The sequence below is a fragment of the Lithobates pipiens genome, unplaced genomic scaffold, assembly GCF_037356315.1.
Source record: "Lithobates pipiens isolate NorthernLeopardFrog02 unplaced genomic scaffold, aLitPip1_a1.2 Scaffold_22, whole genome shotgun sequence".
In the NCBI taxonomy this organism is placed as follows: domain Eukaryota; kingdom Metazoa; phylum Chordata; class Amphibia; order Anura; family Ranidae; genus Lithobates; species Lithobates pipiens.
Window position 1 is genome coordinate 197,336,607 of NW_027507784.1, and position 17,430 is coordinate 197,354,036.

Genomic DNA, 17,430 nt, shown 5'->3' on the forward strand with positions numbered 1-17,430 from the left:
AGGGTGTAGCAAGATGGCGGCGACTAAACGTCACTTCCGTTACATATTCTGACGGGTCGCCTAATATGATGAAACACTGGCACATGATTGGCTGGTAGGGAACACGGAAGTAGTAGTGTGTTTATGTTTCGTTTGTGTGGAAAGTGGTGAGGAGACAAGAGGACGGCGGGAGAACAGTGTGGAGGCCCTACTGGCAGACTACCTGTGAGCTGACTGGGTTTAGTTCAATTCGTATCTATTGTAGACGTTGATAGGTGCCGGTAAGTAGATCAATACACGCCTGGAACGTGTGTGATTGTAGAGTCCTATTCCTGGCCATGACATAGAGAAGACCTCCACATCTCGCCCTACTTTGTCAGAAACAATCATGTAAAATAGAAATAGATTGGGAACGCATTGGTTTCAATTACCAAATATTTGGTAACATTGGTTTGTTTAATGTTAGTGACCCTGTTATAGTGCAGAAAACCTACACCTAAGAAAAGAAGACACTGGGGGACGTATAATGAGGTCTCCTCCCCATTTATGAAGATGACCTAAAACATAATCAAGTACACTTCCCTCCCCCAGGCATGCCGCCTCCCCTTCTTCTCTCCATGCCGCTGTAGTGTCACATTTTGCTGCCTATCACAGGATGCTGCGGAAGTGACGTTGTTGCGTACTGCGCATGCGCGATGCTTTCCAAACACTCGCGCCGTGCGTTCCAACATAGTTTCGGCAATACAGTTCAGCGAAACCATCACATAATGTTACGGAAGTGATGTTACACACAACACAAACACTGGGCAACGTTGTTGCATACTGCGCATGCGCGATGCGTTCCAAACACTTGCGCCGTGCGTTCCAACATAGTTTCGGTGTAGTGTCACAGTTTGATGCCTATCACAGGATGGTGCGGAAGTGACGTTGTTGCGTACTGCGCATGCGCGATGCGCTCCAAACGCTCGCGCCGTGCGTTCCAACATAGTTTCAGCAATACAGTTCAGCGAAACCATCACATAATGTTACGGAAGTGATGTTACACACAACACAAACACGGCCCACGTTGTTGCGTACTGCGCATGCGCGATGCGTTCCAAACACTTGCGCCGTGCGTTTCAACATAGTTTCGGCAATACAGTTCAGCGAAACCATCACATAATGTTACGGAAGTGAAGTTACACACAACACAAACACTGGGCCGTTCGTTACAACACTAATACTTCCCTTGTTACCTAGTAGGTTTTGCATTGCTGGGACTTGTAGTGCCTATCCTGAGCTACATGCTTCAATGTTCAGTGTCCTCATCCCTATCCCCATGCTTCAATGTTCAGTGTCCATCCTTATCCCCGTGCTTCAATGTTCAGTGTCCTCATCCTTATCCCCGAGCTTCAATGTTCAGTGTCCATCCTTATCCCCGTGCTTCAATGTTCAGTGTCCTCATCCCTATCCGCGAGCTTCAATGTTCAGTGTCCTCATCCTTATCCCTGTGCTTCAATGTTCAGTGTCCTCATCCCTATCCCCATGCTTCAATGTTCAGTGTCCTCATCCCTATCCGCGAGCTTCAATGTTCAGTGTCCTCATCCTTATCCCTGTGCTTCAATGTTCAGTGTCCTCATCCCTATCCGCGAGCTTCAATGTTCAGTGTCCTCATCCTTATCCCCCTGCTTCAATGTTCAGGGTCCTCATCCTTATCCCTGAGCTTCAATGTTCAGTGTCCTCATCCTTATCCCCCTGCTTCAATGTTCAGTGTCCTCATCCCTATCCGCGAGCTTCAATGTTCAGTGTCCTCATCCTTATCCCCCTGCTTCAATGTTCAGGGTCCTCATCCTTATCCCCGAGCTTCAATGTTCAGTGTCCTCATCCCTATCCCCCTGCTTCAATGTTCAGTGTCCTCATCCCTATCCGCGAGCTTCAATGTTCAGTGTCCTCATCCTTATCCCCCTGCTTCGATGAGGACACTGAACATCGAAGCATGGGGATAAGGATGAGGACACTGAACATTGAAGCTTGCGGATAGGGATGAGGACCCTGAACATTGAAGCAGGGGGATAAGGATGAGGACACTGAACATTGAAGCTCGCGGATAGGGATGAGGACACTGAACATTGAAGCAGGGGGATAGGGATGAGGACACTGAACATTGAAGCTCGGGGATAAGGATGAGGACCCTGAACATTGAAGCAGGGGGATAAGGATGAGGACACTGAACATTGAAGCTCGCGGATAGGGATGAGGACACTGAACATTGAAGCACGGGGATAAGGATGGACACTGAACATTGAAGCTCGGGGATAAGGATGAGGACACTGAACATTGAAGCACGGGGATAAGGATGGACACTGAACATTGAAGCATGGGGATAGGGATGAGGACACTGAACATTGAAGCATGTAGCTCAGGATAGGCACTACAAGTCCCAGTAATGCAAAACCTACTAGGTAACAAGGGAAGTATTAGTGTTGTAACGAACGGCCCAGTGTTTGTGTTGTGTGTAACTTCACTTCCGTAACATTATGTGATGGTTTCGCTGAACTGTATTGCCGAAACTATGTTGGAACGCACGGCGCAAGTGTTTGGAACGCATCGCGCATGCGCAGTACGCAACAACGTGGCCCGTGTTTGTGTTGTGTGTAACATCACTTCCGTAACATTATGTGATGGTTTCGCTGAACTGTATTGCCGAAACTATGTTGGAACGCACGGCGCGAGCGTTTGGAGCGCATCGCGCATGCGCAGTACGCAACAACGTCACTTCCGCACCATCCTGTGATAGGCATCAAACTGTGACACTACATCGGCAATACAGTTCAGCGAAACCATCACATAATGTTACGGAAGTGATGTTACACACAACACAAACACTGGGCCGTTTGTTACAACACTAATACTTCCCTTGTTACCTAGTAGGTTTTGCATTGCTGGGACTTGTAGTGCCTATCCTGAGCTACATGCTTCAATGTTCAGTGTCCTCATCCTTATCCCCGAGCTTCAATGTTCAGTGTCCTCATCCCTATCCCCCTGCTTCAATGTTCAGTGTCCTCATCCTTATCCCCGAGCTTCAATGTTCAGTGTCCTCATCCCTATCCCCCTGCTTCAATGTTCAGTGTCCTCATCGAAGCAGGGGGATAAGGATGAGGACACTGAACATTGAAGCTCGCGGATAGGGATGAGGACACTGAACATTGAAGCAGGGGGATAGGGATGAGGACACTGAACATTGAAGCTTGCGGATAGGGATGAGGACACTGAACATTGAAGCTCGGGGATAAGCATGGACACTGAACATTGAAGCTCGGGGATAAGGATGAGGACACTGAACATTGAAGCACAGGGATAAGGATGAGGACACTGAACATTGAAGCTCGGGGATAAGCATGAGGACACTGAACATTGAAGCTCGGGGATAAGGATGAGGACACTGAACATTGAAGCACAGGGATAAGGATGAGGACACTGAACATTGAAGCTCGGGGATAAGGATGAGGACACTGAACATTGAAGCTTGGGGATAAGGATGAGGACACTGAACATTGAAGCTCGGGGATAAGGATGAGGACACTGAACATTGAAGCTTGCGGATAGGGATGAGGACACTGAACATTGAAGCATGGGGATAGGGATGAGGACACTGAACATTGAAGCACAGGGATAAGGATGAGGACACTGAACATTGAAGCTTGCGGATAGGGATGAGGACACTGAACATTGAATCATGGGGATAGGGATGAGGACACTGAACATTGAAGTTCGGGGATAAGGATGAGGACACTGAACATTGAAGCAGGGGGATAGGGATGAGGACACTGAACATTGAAGCTCGCGGATAGGGATGAGGACACTGAACATTGAAGCACGGGGATAAGGATGGACACTGAACATTGAAGCTGGGGGATAAGGATGGACACTGAACATTGAAGCTCGGGGATAAGGATGAGGACACTGAACATTGAAGCATGTAGCTCAGGATAGGCACTACAAGTCCCAGCAATGCAAAACCTACTAGGTAACAAGGGAAGTATTAGTGTTGTAATGAACGGCCCAGTGTTTGTGTTGTGTGTAACATCACTTCCGTGACATTATGTGATGGTTCCGCTGAACTGTATTGCCAAAACTATGTTGGAACGCACGGCGCGAGTGTTTGGAACGCATCGCGCATGCGCAGTACGCAACAACGTCACTTCCGCAGCATCCTGTGATAGGCAGCAAAATGTGACACTACACCGCCTCTCCTTCTCCTCTCTCCTATTCTCCTGTGTAGTTCTGGGCTGATTCCTCACCATTCTCATGATCGTTGAAAATCCACGAGATGAGATTTTGCACGGAGCAAGATTGACAGTTATTTTGTGTTTCTTCCATTTGCACATAATCACACCAACTGTTGTCATCCTCTCACCAATCTGCTTGGCGATTGGTCTTGTAGCCCATTCCAGCCTTGTGTAGATCTACAATCTTGTCCCCGACATCCTTGGACAGCTCTTTGGTCTTGGCCCTGGTGGCGATATTGGAATCTGATTGCTTCTGTGGACAGTTGTCTTTTTTACAGTTAACAAATTGAGATTAGGAGCACTCCTAATCTCAGCTCATCACCTAGAAGACACCTGGAAGCCAGAAATCTTGCTGATTGATAGGGGATCAAATGCTTCTGTCACTCATTAAAATGCAAATCAGTTTATAACTTTTTTTGAAATGCATCTGGATATTTTTGTTGTTATTCTGTCTCATTGTTAAACTAAACCTACCATTAAAATTATAGGCTGATCATTTGTTTGTCAGTGGGCAAAATCAGCGGGGGATCAAATATTTTTTCCCCTCACTGTACTTTAGAGCAGCTGAGGATGGAATTTAGGAATGAAGATGCAACCTTGTGATAACTCCCTCCATTACCTCCCACTATTCTTATTTAGCAATGCCTCACTTTTACTCTAGGAACATTGTGACCAATGCTGCGCAATAAAATAAAATAAAAAAACAAAAGTATAATAGCCAGCACCCAGTACAGGACAATATACACAATTATAGCTGTGATACATAAGTGCAGTGCTTTGGTAATATGCATAAATTGGTACACGAGTCAGAATAAACATGTACTGTGCAATTCTTTACACCAACTGCATGGCCCGTCAATGACACAAAGAATGCCAATCTCCAATAGGACTGTGAACACCACGTATCCTCCACCACAAATCACTCTGGGGCTTACTAGAGTGCCTGTGACCCTCATAAGAGAAATAAAACTTCACTTGGTGTGTAGGATATCCCCCCAGCTCAGCAGCCCATGGAATGCTGTCTCTCCTCAGAGTGCTATATTCCGCTACAACTCCAGGCATTAATCACGTAAAAAAATACCACTCCCATAGTGTAAATCTGGTTAAACAATTCATTAAAGTGGTTGTAAACCCTTACAATCCACTTTTTACTACAGGTAAGCCTAAAATAAGGCTTACCTGGAGCTACCCCGGATATCTTCTAAACCTACACGGTTTAGGAGATATCCCCTGTATCAGCATGTGCCAATGTCATCGGCACAAGCGCACTGAAGCAAGGGCTCGGTCGTGTCATTGCTTCAGCTAGCGCACCGTTACCAGCAGCTCCCGCGTGCATGCATGGGAGTGATGTCATTGCGGCTCAGCCATTCACAGCACAAACACAGAAATCCCTGTTCTGTCAGGGGAGAGGAGACATATTGTTTGTTGCTACTAAGTAGGAACAATGATATGTCTCCTCCCCCCGTCAGTCCTGTCCCCTCCACAGAACACATCTAGGGAACACACTTAACCCCTTGATCGCCCCTAGTGTTAACCCCTTCCCTACCAGTGACATTTACACAGTAATCCGTGCTTATTTATAGCACTGATCGCTGTATAAATGTCACTGGTCCCAAAGATGTGTCAAAAGTGTTCGATCTGTCCGCAATACCGCTAAAAATCATGCCATTACTAGTAAAAAAATAAATAAAAATGCCATAAATCTTTCCCATAGTTTGTAGACGCTATAACTTTTGCGCAAACCAATCAATATACGCTTATTTAATTTTTAACCAAAAATATGTAGAAGAATGTATATTGGCCTAAACTAATGAAGAAATTTGTTGGATATTTATTATAGCAAAAAGTACAAAATATTGTTTTTTTTTTTTTCAAAAATTGACACTTCTTTTGTTTTATAGCAAAAAAAAAAAAAAAAAACTGCAGAGGTTATCAAATAGAAAGCTGTATTTGTGGGGAGAAAAAGAACACAAATTTAGTTTGGGTACAATGTTGCGCATCTGTCAGTTAAAGAGACGCAGTGCCAAATTGTAAAAAGTGCTCTGGTCAGGGAGTGGGTAAAATGTTCTGGCTCTGAAGTGGTTAATGTAAAATGTCCTTAGACAAAGGGATTAGTGAAATCAAAGGGAATAAATACATTTTAATTTTTATTGAAAATTTTCCATAGAAAACAATACAAACTTTTTCAACAAAAGAAAAACACAGCTGAATTGCACAGAAAAAATAAGTATAAATACTAATTTGGGAGGAAAGTTTTTTTTTTTTTTTTTTTTTTGTTTTTTTTTCCTCTAGGCACAAAGATTATTGCAAACTGGTGAAATTTACAGGGAAAGACATTGACAAAGCAGAATATTAATACATTCAGAATCTTGACGTTTGAAAACTTGCACTTAAATGCAGGCCAACTGAAGGTCAGAACTTAAAAACATTTTTTTTTTGTTTTTAACAGGATTATAATTTTAGAGAAATGGATGGTGATCTAAAAATTAAATCAGAATATGACAATTACAAAGACATGGAATCTAATGAGTTTGAACAAGATGCAGAAGAGGAGCTTCCACATGCAGAAGTTGTGGACGTGTTCCAGGAAGGCTTAGCAATGATGGTGCAGGATCCTTTGCTTTGTGACCTACCAATACAGGTAAACAGTACATTTGTAACAGTACAAAGGCACGGATGTGCAGACTATAACATTTGTCCTACATGAACTCAACGTCCGATTTTTCGTTTAATTAGTACAGTTTTCATGCGGGAAAAAAAAATCTGATGAGCAAAACGACGCATGCTCAGAAAAGAAAGAATGAATACAAAACTAGTCAACACATTACATCACATCTGAAGTTGTATTCTGTCATACGAGAATTTTCGTATGGTGAGTAACCTCTTCACATTTGACACGAGACTAGCTTGCAACAAAAAACGGATGGATGGTCGTTCGAAAATCTGATCGTGTGTGCGAGGCTTTAGCCTTGCAGACCCTCAAGATGTACACTGCCATCAATGTGGAACTAAACACAAAAAAAACGAATATTGTTATGCATGCTGTGTTAAAGGATATCACTTTGAGGGGAAAAAAATTATAGCATATACAATTTCCATACAATGGTATTGAAATTTAATGTCATTAAAAATTACCTTTCAAACTGCAGGGCTGACATTATCTGTAAAATTCAATGTAATATGGTAACCTGGAGGAATTCTGTACACCATTTTGTATACAGAACACCACCAAAATGGCATTTTTTGCTTTGGCGAAGAACTCTGCACTAAGATACAAGTCAGGTTTCAGGTACCCTCTGCAACAATTGATGAGATGCTCCCAAAAGGTTAACCACTTCTTAAGCAGTTGCCAACCGCCGCACGCAGATATATGTCGGCACAATGGCAGCGGTGGGCAAACGGTCGCAACTGTAAGTCCCCATTAAGAGCCGGGGATAGCAGGCACATGCGCCCGCCGCATACAGCATGACCGGAACCGGTGGACTCTATGTCCTCCGGTCTCCCGGTGATCGTGTCACGGAGCCTCAGAACAGGGAAGTGCCTATGTAAATAAGGCAATTCCCTGTTTTAGCTTGTGTCATGACAGAGATCACTGGTCTCTGTCATTGACAGCAGTGATCACTGTCATGTGACTAGTAGCCCATCCCCCCCCCACAGTTAGACTCACTCCCTAGAACAGACTTAACCCCTTCATCGCCACCTAGTGGTTAGCCCCTTCACTGCCAGTGTCATTTACACAGTAATCAATGCAATTTCTCTTATATTCACCGACCGACATAGCTCCTCTCTGTAACTAAATGGGTTTGTTAGCCTGCAACTAGGCAAAATTGTAACACAATACACAGAATTGTCAGTACCACCCAGGGGGTGGACCCTGTGCTAACAACTCCCCCTGCTGCCCCAGCAGCCTCTGTTTTATTTTGCCTAGTGAAGGAGAATGACCTAGGAACCCTGCGGGCCCTTTGGTCCAATTTTATTTATGCAGGATTTATACTATTGCGCAAGATGAAAGATCCTGTGATCTTCTATCAACTGCTGGCTGGGGGACATGCTGGTTGAGTTATCCTTGTAGTCCCCCCAGTCCGGCCATCGAGCGTGTGCAGGTCGCAGCTAAGGCTCGGCAGGCCACGACATACCTCAGCTCCAGAGGTGGTCGGTGAGCTAAAAATGCTCCGGGGTATACATATGACTGGGCTACTGATGTCTGGATCGCAGTATACCGAGGCCAGCAGCCACCCTGTAACTGTGCAGGAGTGTGTCTGTGATGGAATGTTTCCCTGCTCTTTAGGACTGGTAAGCACGGCTCTCCCTGCTTCGGGGGGTTGAGCAGCTGGGCATTCCCTGGGAGGTCGATTCGGGGGCCACCTCACCTCATTCTCTTCTCTCCCACATCCCTATCTTCCCTCCTCCCCCTGGGCGGTGCATGTGCTGCTGGCGGTGTGTGTACTGGGGTTCACTGGGTCTCTCACCTGTAGGGGGTCTGTGCGGCTAGAGATGGTCCTGGTCCCAGTGTGGGGGGTCCCAAAAGGTGTCTGTGGGGTATTTTTGCTGGTTGGAGGCAGCGCTGTTCTATGATTTCTCTTGTCACCGCGTGGCGCTGTCCGGCGGCCATTTTGGATGAGGGCAGAGGTTCCCCTTGTGAGCCTCAGTGGCCATTTTCTATGAGATTTTCCTATTAGTATCATTGGCGGCCATTTTTTTGAAGCCCGAGCACTCTTTTCACCGCAGCTCTCTTGTGACAGCATGCCATGTGCTATCACTTGCTGTTTCCTGTGTTCCCTGTGTATACAGGACGCTGGGTGGCCATTCCCTGAACGCTGGTGCAAGCTCTGCAGATCGTAACCATCACAGAATGCCTCCGGGTGGTGAGTCTGACGCTAGGACCCAACCCCCCCCCCCAGCCAGCGGCAGCAGGAGGGTGGGACCTTCACTGTCCTAAGTCCCCTTCAGGTGGTAGACAGGGTAGGGTCAGCATGGCTTCAGAAACTGGTGTTTCTTCCCCAGAAATCCAGGCTATTGCAACTGGGTCACCTGCAGATAGCGCTGTGCCCATGGACACCCTGACGGCGGTCCTTAATTCATTTGTTGCTAAAATAGAGGCGGTGCATGGAAGGAAAGGTGCATAAAAAAGGCCCCTGCCCCTCCAGTCCTCTGGGGAAAGCTCTGATGCAGACTCGGGCCCTGCTGCGGCTGGTGACCCCTGCTCTGACCTATCAGACGAGACTCACCAGGACCATTCGGACAGCGAGGATGATTCCCTGTCCGGGTCTGGGCGCGAAAAGGCGCTGATTGGAGCACTTATCACAGCTGTGCGTGATACCCTGAAGATCCAGGTGCCAGCGGACCCCTCTGCTGGTGTAGCGGTCCCCTTTGGGTCCCGCAAGCCAGCACGTTCACCTAAGGTGTTCCCGTATTTGACTTATTTTGACAAGTTCATCTACAGGGAATGGGGTCGGCCGCAAATAATCTTTTCGGTCCTCAAAAACATGGCGGTGCGTTACCCTTTTGAGGAAAGCCTTCTCAAAAAACGGTAGTCTTCTCCAGTCGTGGACCCCCCCCAGTATCCAGGTTAAATAAAGTAACCACGATCCCGGTAGAGGGGACTCCTGCATTCAAGGATCCCACGGACAGGAAGGCCGAGGCAGTGGCTCGCTCCTTGTTTACGGTTGTGGGGTCCGCCATACGACCAGTACTGGCATCTGCACTTGTGTCACAGACACTGACTGAGTGGGCCAAGCTTTTGCACTGTGAATTGGGAGAGCAAAAGGCTTCGCCTGTCTGCGTAGAATTGGCGGACCAACTAGTGCAGGGCCTCAAGTATGTTTGTGACGCATCCCTGGATACCCTCCCCTTGTTATCCAGGGCTTCAGTGTCAGCTGTGGTGCTGCGACGCCTGATTTGGCTAAAATGCTGGTCTGCTGACCAGGCATCCAAAAAAGCCCTGACACCGGTGGCAAGAGTACCTTACTCCCACAAGCCAGCAAGCCTAAAGCCCCGTACACACTATCAGATTGTCTGCTGAGTTTTTCCTTCAGATTTACCAAAACCATATAATATGAGGACAAACCTTAGGAGTTTCAATGTGTATGCAATCAGGCAGGCCCTTCTACTACATGGTTTTGGTAAATCTGAAGGAAAAACTCAGCAGACAATCTGATAGTGTGTACGGGGCTTAAGGAGCCACGCTGCAGGCAAGGGCCCTCTTTTTTTCCGCTCACAAACGGCTTTTTCGTCCGACCGGGACTTCGGCGAAGCGCCCCCAGCCCGACAGGACGGCCATAGACGGAAACGGGCGTCCCTGGCATCGCAAGCCTGCGACAAAAGGTGCTACCGCATGAAGGTTTGCCCCCACCTATGTCTCGGGTGGGGGGTCGCCTTCGGGAGTTTGCAGCCTGGTGGTCCTCCCGATTATTCGACCAATGGGTCTGCGATCTGATTTCCACAGGCTACAAGATAGAATTTCTCTCTTGGCTGCCAAACAACAGATTCTTCCCCTCCAGCATACCCGTGCCCCTGGTTCGCCGGGAGGCCCTATAGGGGGGGGGGTGGGGGACTTGCTGAGTCGAGGGGTGATTGTACCAGTTCCGGAATCTGAACGCTTCCAGGGATTCCACTCAAATCTGTTTGTGGTCGCTAAGAAGGAAGGGGTACGTCCGATCTTGGACCTGAAAGCCCTCAATCACTTTGTAAAAGTGCAGAGGTTCAAAATAGAATTAGTTCGTTCAGTAGTCACTGCACTCCATCAAGGGGACTCCCTTGCGTCCTTGGACATCCAGGATGCATACCTGCACATACCCATATGTCTGCGTCATCAAAAGTTTCTGCGTTTTGCAGTTGGAGAAGCCCACTAGCAGTTTGTGGCTCTACCATTCGGCCTAGCATCAGCCCCCCGAGTCTTTACCAAGGTATTGGCTCCAGTTTTGGCGTTGCAGCGACAACGCGGGATCGCGATCGTAGGATACCTAGACGATCTCCTCCTGAGAGCATCTTCCGCCTCAGAGTTGAGGGAGGATGTTGCGATCACCATGCAGACTGCAAGAATTTGGTTGGCTGTTGAACCTAAAGAAGTCAGTGATGATACCGACCCAGCATCTGGAGTACCTAGGCTTGCTGCTAAACTCCAGGGAAGCGAGTCTTTCTCCCTTCAGACAAAGTGCAGACCCTCAGAGCCATGATCAAACTACTCTGGAATCGCGAGCGGTCGTCGCTTCGCTTTTGCTTTGCATGTGAGTTCTGGGTCTCATGGTGGCCGCCTTAGAGGCCGTGCCGTATGCCCAGTTCCACACCAGGATCTTGCAGAAAGAGATCTTGTCAAAATGGGACAAATCTCCGTTTTGTCCTTGGATCACTTGATCCACGTGAGGCAGTCAGTCAGAGACTCCCTGCTATGGCGGCTGAGATCCCAGATGATTCGGTCAGGAAGGTCATTCCTACCTCTCCAATGGACGGTGAACACAACAGATGCCAGCCTATCTGGCTGGGGTGGAGTGATGGGTGTTCAGTCGGCTCAGGGCCTCTGGTCGACGGGAGAATCCAAGTTGCCAATCAATCTCGAATTGAGAGCGATCAGGCTGTGCCTCCACACATGGTCGGTGAGTCTTCAAGGACGTCCGATCAGGATACAGTCGGACAACGCTGTGGCGTACATAAATCACCAAGGGGGCACAAGAAGCTCAGCCTCGGGAGGTCACTCACATACTTGGGTGGGCAGAGCGACACGTTCCAGCCCTGTCGGCCATTTACATCCCAGGTGGAAAATTGGCAGGCGGACTATCGGAGTCGACAGATGCTGGACCCAGGAGAATTGCATTTGGAGATATTCAGGCTGCTGTGCCTGAAATGGGGCACACCAGATGTGGATCTATTGGCCTCCCGTCTCAATCGGAAGGTACCGAGGTTCGTGTCCAGGACAAGAGATCCGTGGGCAGACGCGCTGGTGGCTCCGTGGGATCAGTACCAGCTGATCTACGCTTTTCCTCCACTAAAATTATTGCCACGCCTGCTGCGCAGAGTGGAAGCCGAGGGGATTCCAGTAATCCTGGTAGCCCCAGATTGGCCTCAGCAGCCTTGGTACGCAGACGCTCCCTGGCGATTGCCGCTGCGAGAGGACCTCCTGTCTCGGTCCAATCTTTCACCCTGCTTTACCACCACTGGCTTTAATTGCATGGTTATTGAGAGCCAGGTGTTGAGGAACGGCGGTCTGTCGGACTCGGTGATTCCAACTATGTTGAGGGCGTGGAAATCTTCACGGAAGATATACCATCGTACCTGGAAGGCCTATATCTCCATGTGTGAGGAGAAAGGGTGACATCCACGCTCCTTTTCTATATCCAGGATCCTACTGTTTCTTCGGCAAGGTGTAGACCAGAAGTTGGCGTTGAGCACCATCAAGGGGCAAATTTCAGCTCTGGCTGTCTTTTTTCAGCATCCCCTGGCATCTCATTCATTAGTGAGTACCTTTTTGTTCAGGGGGTACGACATGTAGTCCCTCCGGTGCGTCCACCGTTACCTCTGTGGGATGTGAACCTGGTGTTGTCGGCGCTTCAAAAGCCGCCGTTTGAGAATATTAGGGAGATTCCCCTGTTGACCCTTTCACAGAAAGTGGTCTTTCTAGTGGCCATCACTTCGGCCAGGAGGATTTCGGAATTGGTGGCCTTGTCCTGCAAGTCGCCTTATCTGGTCATCCACAGGGATAAGGTGGTGTTGCGTCCGCAACCTTCCTTTCTACGGAAGATGGTCTCGGCTTTTCATATCAATGAGGACATTGTTTTACCATCGTTGTGTCCTAAGCCGAAGCATCCCAAAGAGGTGGCCCTTCACAATCTCGACGTGGTTAGAGCTCTGAAAGTGTATTTGTCTGCAACGGCTCCCTTTCGGAAGTCAGACTCGTTGTTTGTTTCGGTGGCTGGTCCAAAGAAGGGTATGGTGGTGTTTCGTCTGCCACAATTTCCAGGTGGATCAGACAGACTGTAGTATAAGCCTACACCTTGAAGGGGGAGGTGCCCCCCTTTCCGGTCACGGCCCTCTCTACAAGGGCAATCGGAATGTCTTGGGCCTTCCGACACCAAGCGTCGGTCGCTTAAGTGTGTAAGGCGGCGACCTGGTTGTCTGTCCATACGTGTACCAAGTTTACAAGGTGGACCTCAGTGCATTGGCTGATGCCTGTTTTGGCCGCAAAGTTTTGCAGGCAGCCGTGTAGTTGCAATTGATATTTTTTACTGTTTTTTATTTATTTTTATTTTTTTTTTCGATAAAAAACACAGTACTGTTTGTTAATGCACTGTTGCATTACTTCCGCAAAAAGGTTGTGGTGTTGGGGATCTCTTCTGTGAGAATACCCAGTTATATGGCGGTGTGTTTTTCCGTACACTGCTGTTTTTTTGTGGGTTTAGTTTCACTAGTTCCCACTTGCCATGGTGGAGAAAATGGAAAATTGTATACTCACCTTTCCGTAATTTTCCTTTCCTGATGCATCTTCATGGCAGGACACACTGGGTTGTGACTCCGCCCCCACAACCTGACAGGATTGGATTAACTATAAATTTGAAGGGGAGACACCCTGCTGCATTCTCTGTAAATATCATCACAAAAGAAACAGGGAAGGCAACTGTGTGCTGCCATGAAGATGCGTCAGGAAAGGAAAATTACGGAAAGGTGAGTATACAATTTTCCATTTTCCTGACGCCTTCATGGCAGCACACACTGGGAAATAACTCGCCAGTCGGGTGGGTGCAAGTAAAATAATATTTATTCCTTATAATGCTGAAGAATTGCCTCTAATGACGGATCTGCCGAAGTCGGCCATGGATTAATGAGCAGAATCCACCTTGTAGTGGGAAATAAAGGTATTCCTGGAGGACCACGTTGCTGCCCTGCATATTGTCTCTGGTGAGACCCTGCAATACGCTGCCCAAGAGGTAGCCACTGCCCTAGTTGAATGAGCCCTGATGTCTTCAGGAATCGCCATATGCTGGGTGGAGTAAGCTTTTTTTTTTTTAATGGTTCTGACTAACCAGGATGCAATAGTGCATGAGGAGGCGGCTTACCCACGCCTGGTTCCATGGGGAATGATCAAAAGAGAGTTTGTTTTCCTAAAAGAGGTGGTAGCAGTTAAGTAGTTCATGATGGTTGTTTTGACATCTAGTGGATGAGGATTACCCTGATCGTCCGTGAAGGATGGAAGGATGATGGTTGTAATGGAAGGAAGTTGCCACTTTGGGTATGAAGTGTTCGGAAGGTCTGAGGACTACTTTGTCAGGAAAGAGAACTAACTTAATGCTTGGATCTGCGACACTCTCCTAGCTGATGTCATCACAATGAGAAAAGACAGTTTTAAAGTCAAGCCCCATAAAGAGATAGTTTCAAATGGAACAAACGGAGGAGAAGCGAGAGAATGGAGAACTATTGAAAGATCCCATGATGGAAAGACTGGCCTCCTGGGGGGTTTAATGTTTAGATAGGCTCTGTAAATTGGATTACCAATGGGTGGAATGCCCACTTAGTATCTGTTTTAGCTGACAGAGCTGATACCTGAACCTTTAGGGTACTTAAGCTTAGACCCTTGTTGACCCCCGACTGGAGGAATTACAGGACCTGAGAGGGTTCCGGAGAAAGGGAATTCCATCCTTTCTGTTGTGCCATGAAGCAGAATCTTCCCCAAACCTTTGAATAGATGGTATTGGTAGTGGCTTTCTTGGCTTGCATCAGGGTTGACTTCATGAGAACAGCCTTGCGCTCTTAGTCTAGCCCTCTCAATCTCCAGGCCATCAGGTGCAATTTCTCTGATGCAGGATGTAAAAATTGACCTTGAGACAGAAGATCCGGAGTTATTGGGAGAGGAACTGGAGGTTGAAGGATGAGCTGTAAGAGTGTCGTGAACCACGGCCTCCTTGGCCACAGTGGAATAATCGTAAATACCGTCACCGAGGATCTCCGAAGCCTGGATAGGAACCTCACAATTAATGGAGTTGGAGGGAATATATACCCCAACTTGAAGTTCCATGGGTGAACTAGACAGTCCATTCCCTCCACCGATGGGAATGAACCTCTTGACAGGAATCTGTGGCACTTGGTATTCGTCAGAGTGGCTGCTAAATCTACTTTCGGAGTTCCCCAGATTTCCGTAAGGAGGGAGAAAGTTCGAGGGTTCAACCACCACTCGTTGTTGGATAGCGTTTCTCGACTCAGGCAGTCGGGTAATATGTTCTGTGCCGCTGGGACATACACTGCTTTTAAACTTATTAGATGTATCTGAGCCCATTCCAAGATGGGCCTAACTTCTTCCATCAAGGTGGCACTCCTGGTACCCCCTTGCTTCTGAACATAAGACACTGCTACTTGGTTGTCCATTCGAATGAGCACATTCTTGTCCGTCAGAAATGATGCGAATGCCCTTAAGGCATAAACGGCTTCCCTAAGCTCTAAAATGTTCGAGACCAAACCTTGAGCCTGAATATGCCACTGGCCCTGGGCTGCCTGGTCTTGATAGTGGGCCCCCCCAACCGCTCTGGCAGGCATCCGAAGTGACTACTTCCGGGTCTGGAGGGACTATCGGTTTGTATTTCCTGAGATTGCTCGGGTGCGTCCACCACCATATCGATTGCTTCACCGATCTGGAGATGAAGATGGTCTGACGCATTGAGACTCCATCCCACTGCCTGAGGAATGAGTTCTGTAAGGTTCTCATGTGTCACTGTGCCCATCGCACCATGGGTATGGTTGCGGACATGGATCCTAGTACACTCAGACAGGCTCTGGCTGGTAAGTGATTCCTTGATAGCAGCTTCTGCATTTTCTGTATCAGAGGCCGGATCTTCTCTTGTGGGAGCTGTATCTTGTTTTGGTGTTCAGATCTGCCCCTAAAAATATCATATTTTGTGTGGGTCGCAGACAGCTCTTTTCCCAATTGATTATCCACCCACTTCTGGAGGGTTTGTAAGGAGGATCTCTCGGTGATGAATCAACGTCTCTTGATCCTTTCCTAAAAGTAGGATGTCGTCCAGATAATGGTGGACGCGTAATCCCTTTTCTCTGAGGAAAGCCACCAATGGTAACAATACTTTTGTAAATGTCCTGGGTGCCGAAGAGATGCCGAATGGGAGGCACTGGAATTGGAAATGATGTTGGTTTATGGCTAACCGGAGAAACTTTTGAAAGGCCGGATGAATTGGTATATGCAGATAAGCGTCCGATAAATTTATTGAAAGCATCCAATCGCCCAGATTTATTGCTAGAAGTATGGATTGAAGGTTTTCCATTTTGAAAGCCTCCACTTTGATATCCTTGTTGAGCATCTTGAGGTCTAATACAGGACGCAAATCCCCTGTCTTTTTTAGCAGAAACAAGGAAGAGTAGAACCCTCTTCCCTTTTGGCATGATGGGACCTCCAGGATCGCTCCCTTTTGTTTCAATTCTGCTACGTACTTTACTAGCAGAATCCTTTGGGGTACTGAGGATGGTACTCTGGTTGCCTGGAAATGATTTGGTGGGAGTCTGTTTTGGAATTTCCACCTGTGTCCGAATCGAATTGTGGACAATGTCCATAAATCCTTTATATGGTCTCACCAGATCTTGGTGAAGTTCCTTCTGTTCCCCTGCCGGGGTGGCCTTAGATTTCTGTATCCTTAGAAAAGAAGGTTTTGTGTTTTTCCAGTCCCTTCTAAATTCCCTACCAGGAGAGTAGGACCTGGACTCTCTATATTTGTCTGGAAGATTACGTCTGTAAACAGGTCCCTTCTGCGTCTTGGGTCTCCTGTAGGAGGGGATCAGGCCTGACTTCCCTCCTGTTACTTTGGATATGGCAGAGTCTAACTTGGCACCGAACAGATTTGCGCCATCATATGGAATTCTGCACCAATTTATTTTTGATGCTGTATCGGCCATCCACGGTTTGAGCCATAGCGCTCTTCTCGCTGTTACGGAGGCCAGCATAGCCTTGGCTGAAGATCTTATAATATCTACTGATGCCTCTGCTAGCTTGACTTCTTGCAGAGAGGAAATAATCTTTCCCATTTCAATGCCATCCTGTAGGTCTTTTTCTATTTTAGATGCCCATCCTGAGATGGCTGTGGCCACTGCTGCTGTGGTAATTGCTGGTCTACAGGCTCCCCCAGCCATGGAATATGCCTTCTTCAATTCTAGGTCCATCTTTCGGTCGAGCACATCCCGAAAGGAAACAGCATCC

At 47.5% G+C, this 17,430-nt stretch overlaps 1 protein-coding gene across 2 annotated transcripts in view; it reads left to right on the forward strand.

Moving 5' to 3' along the window:
• Positions 1–50: 50 nt before the first annotated feature.
• The window catches only part of SNRNP25 (small nuclear ribonucleoprotein U11/U12 subunit 25), a 45,618-nt gene continuing 28,238 nt past the window's right edge, over positions 51–17,430 (forward strand). The window contains exons 1-2 of one of the 2 annotated variants that reach the window (XM_077448808.1): positions 51–204; positions 6,697–6,888. In XM_077448808.1, the coding sequence (XP_077304934.1) occupies positions 6,715–6,888 (174 nt within the window). In that variant the 5' untranslated portion in view covers positions 51–204; positions 6,697–6,714. Of the gene's footprint in view, positions 261–6,696; positions 6,889–17,430 lie in introns of both variants that reach the window. The other variant, XM_077448807.1, reaches the window with a different exon arrangement.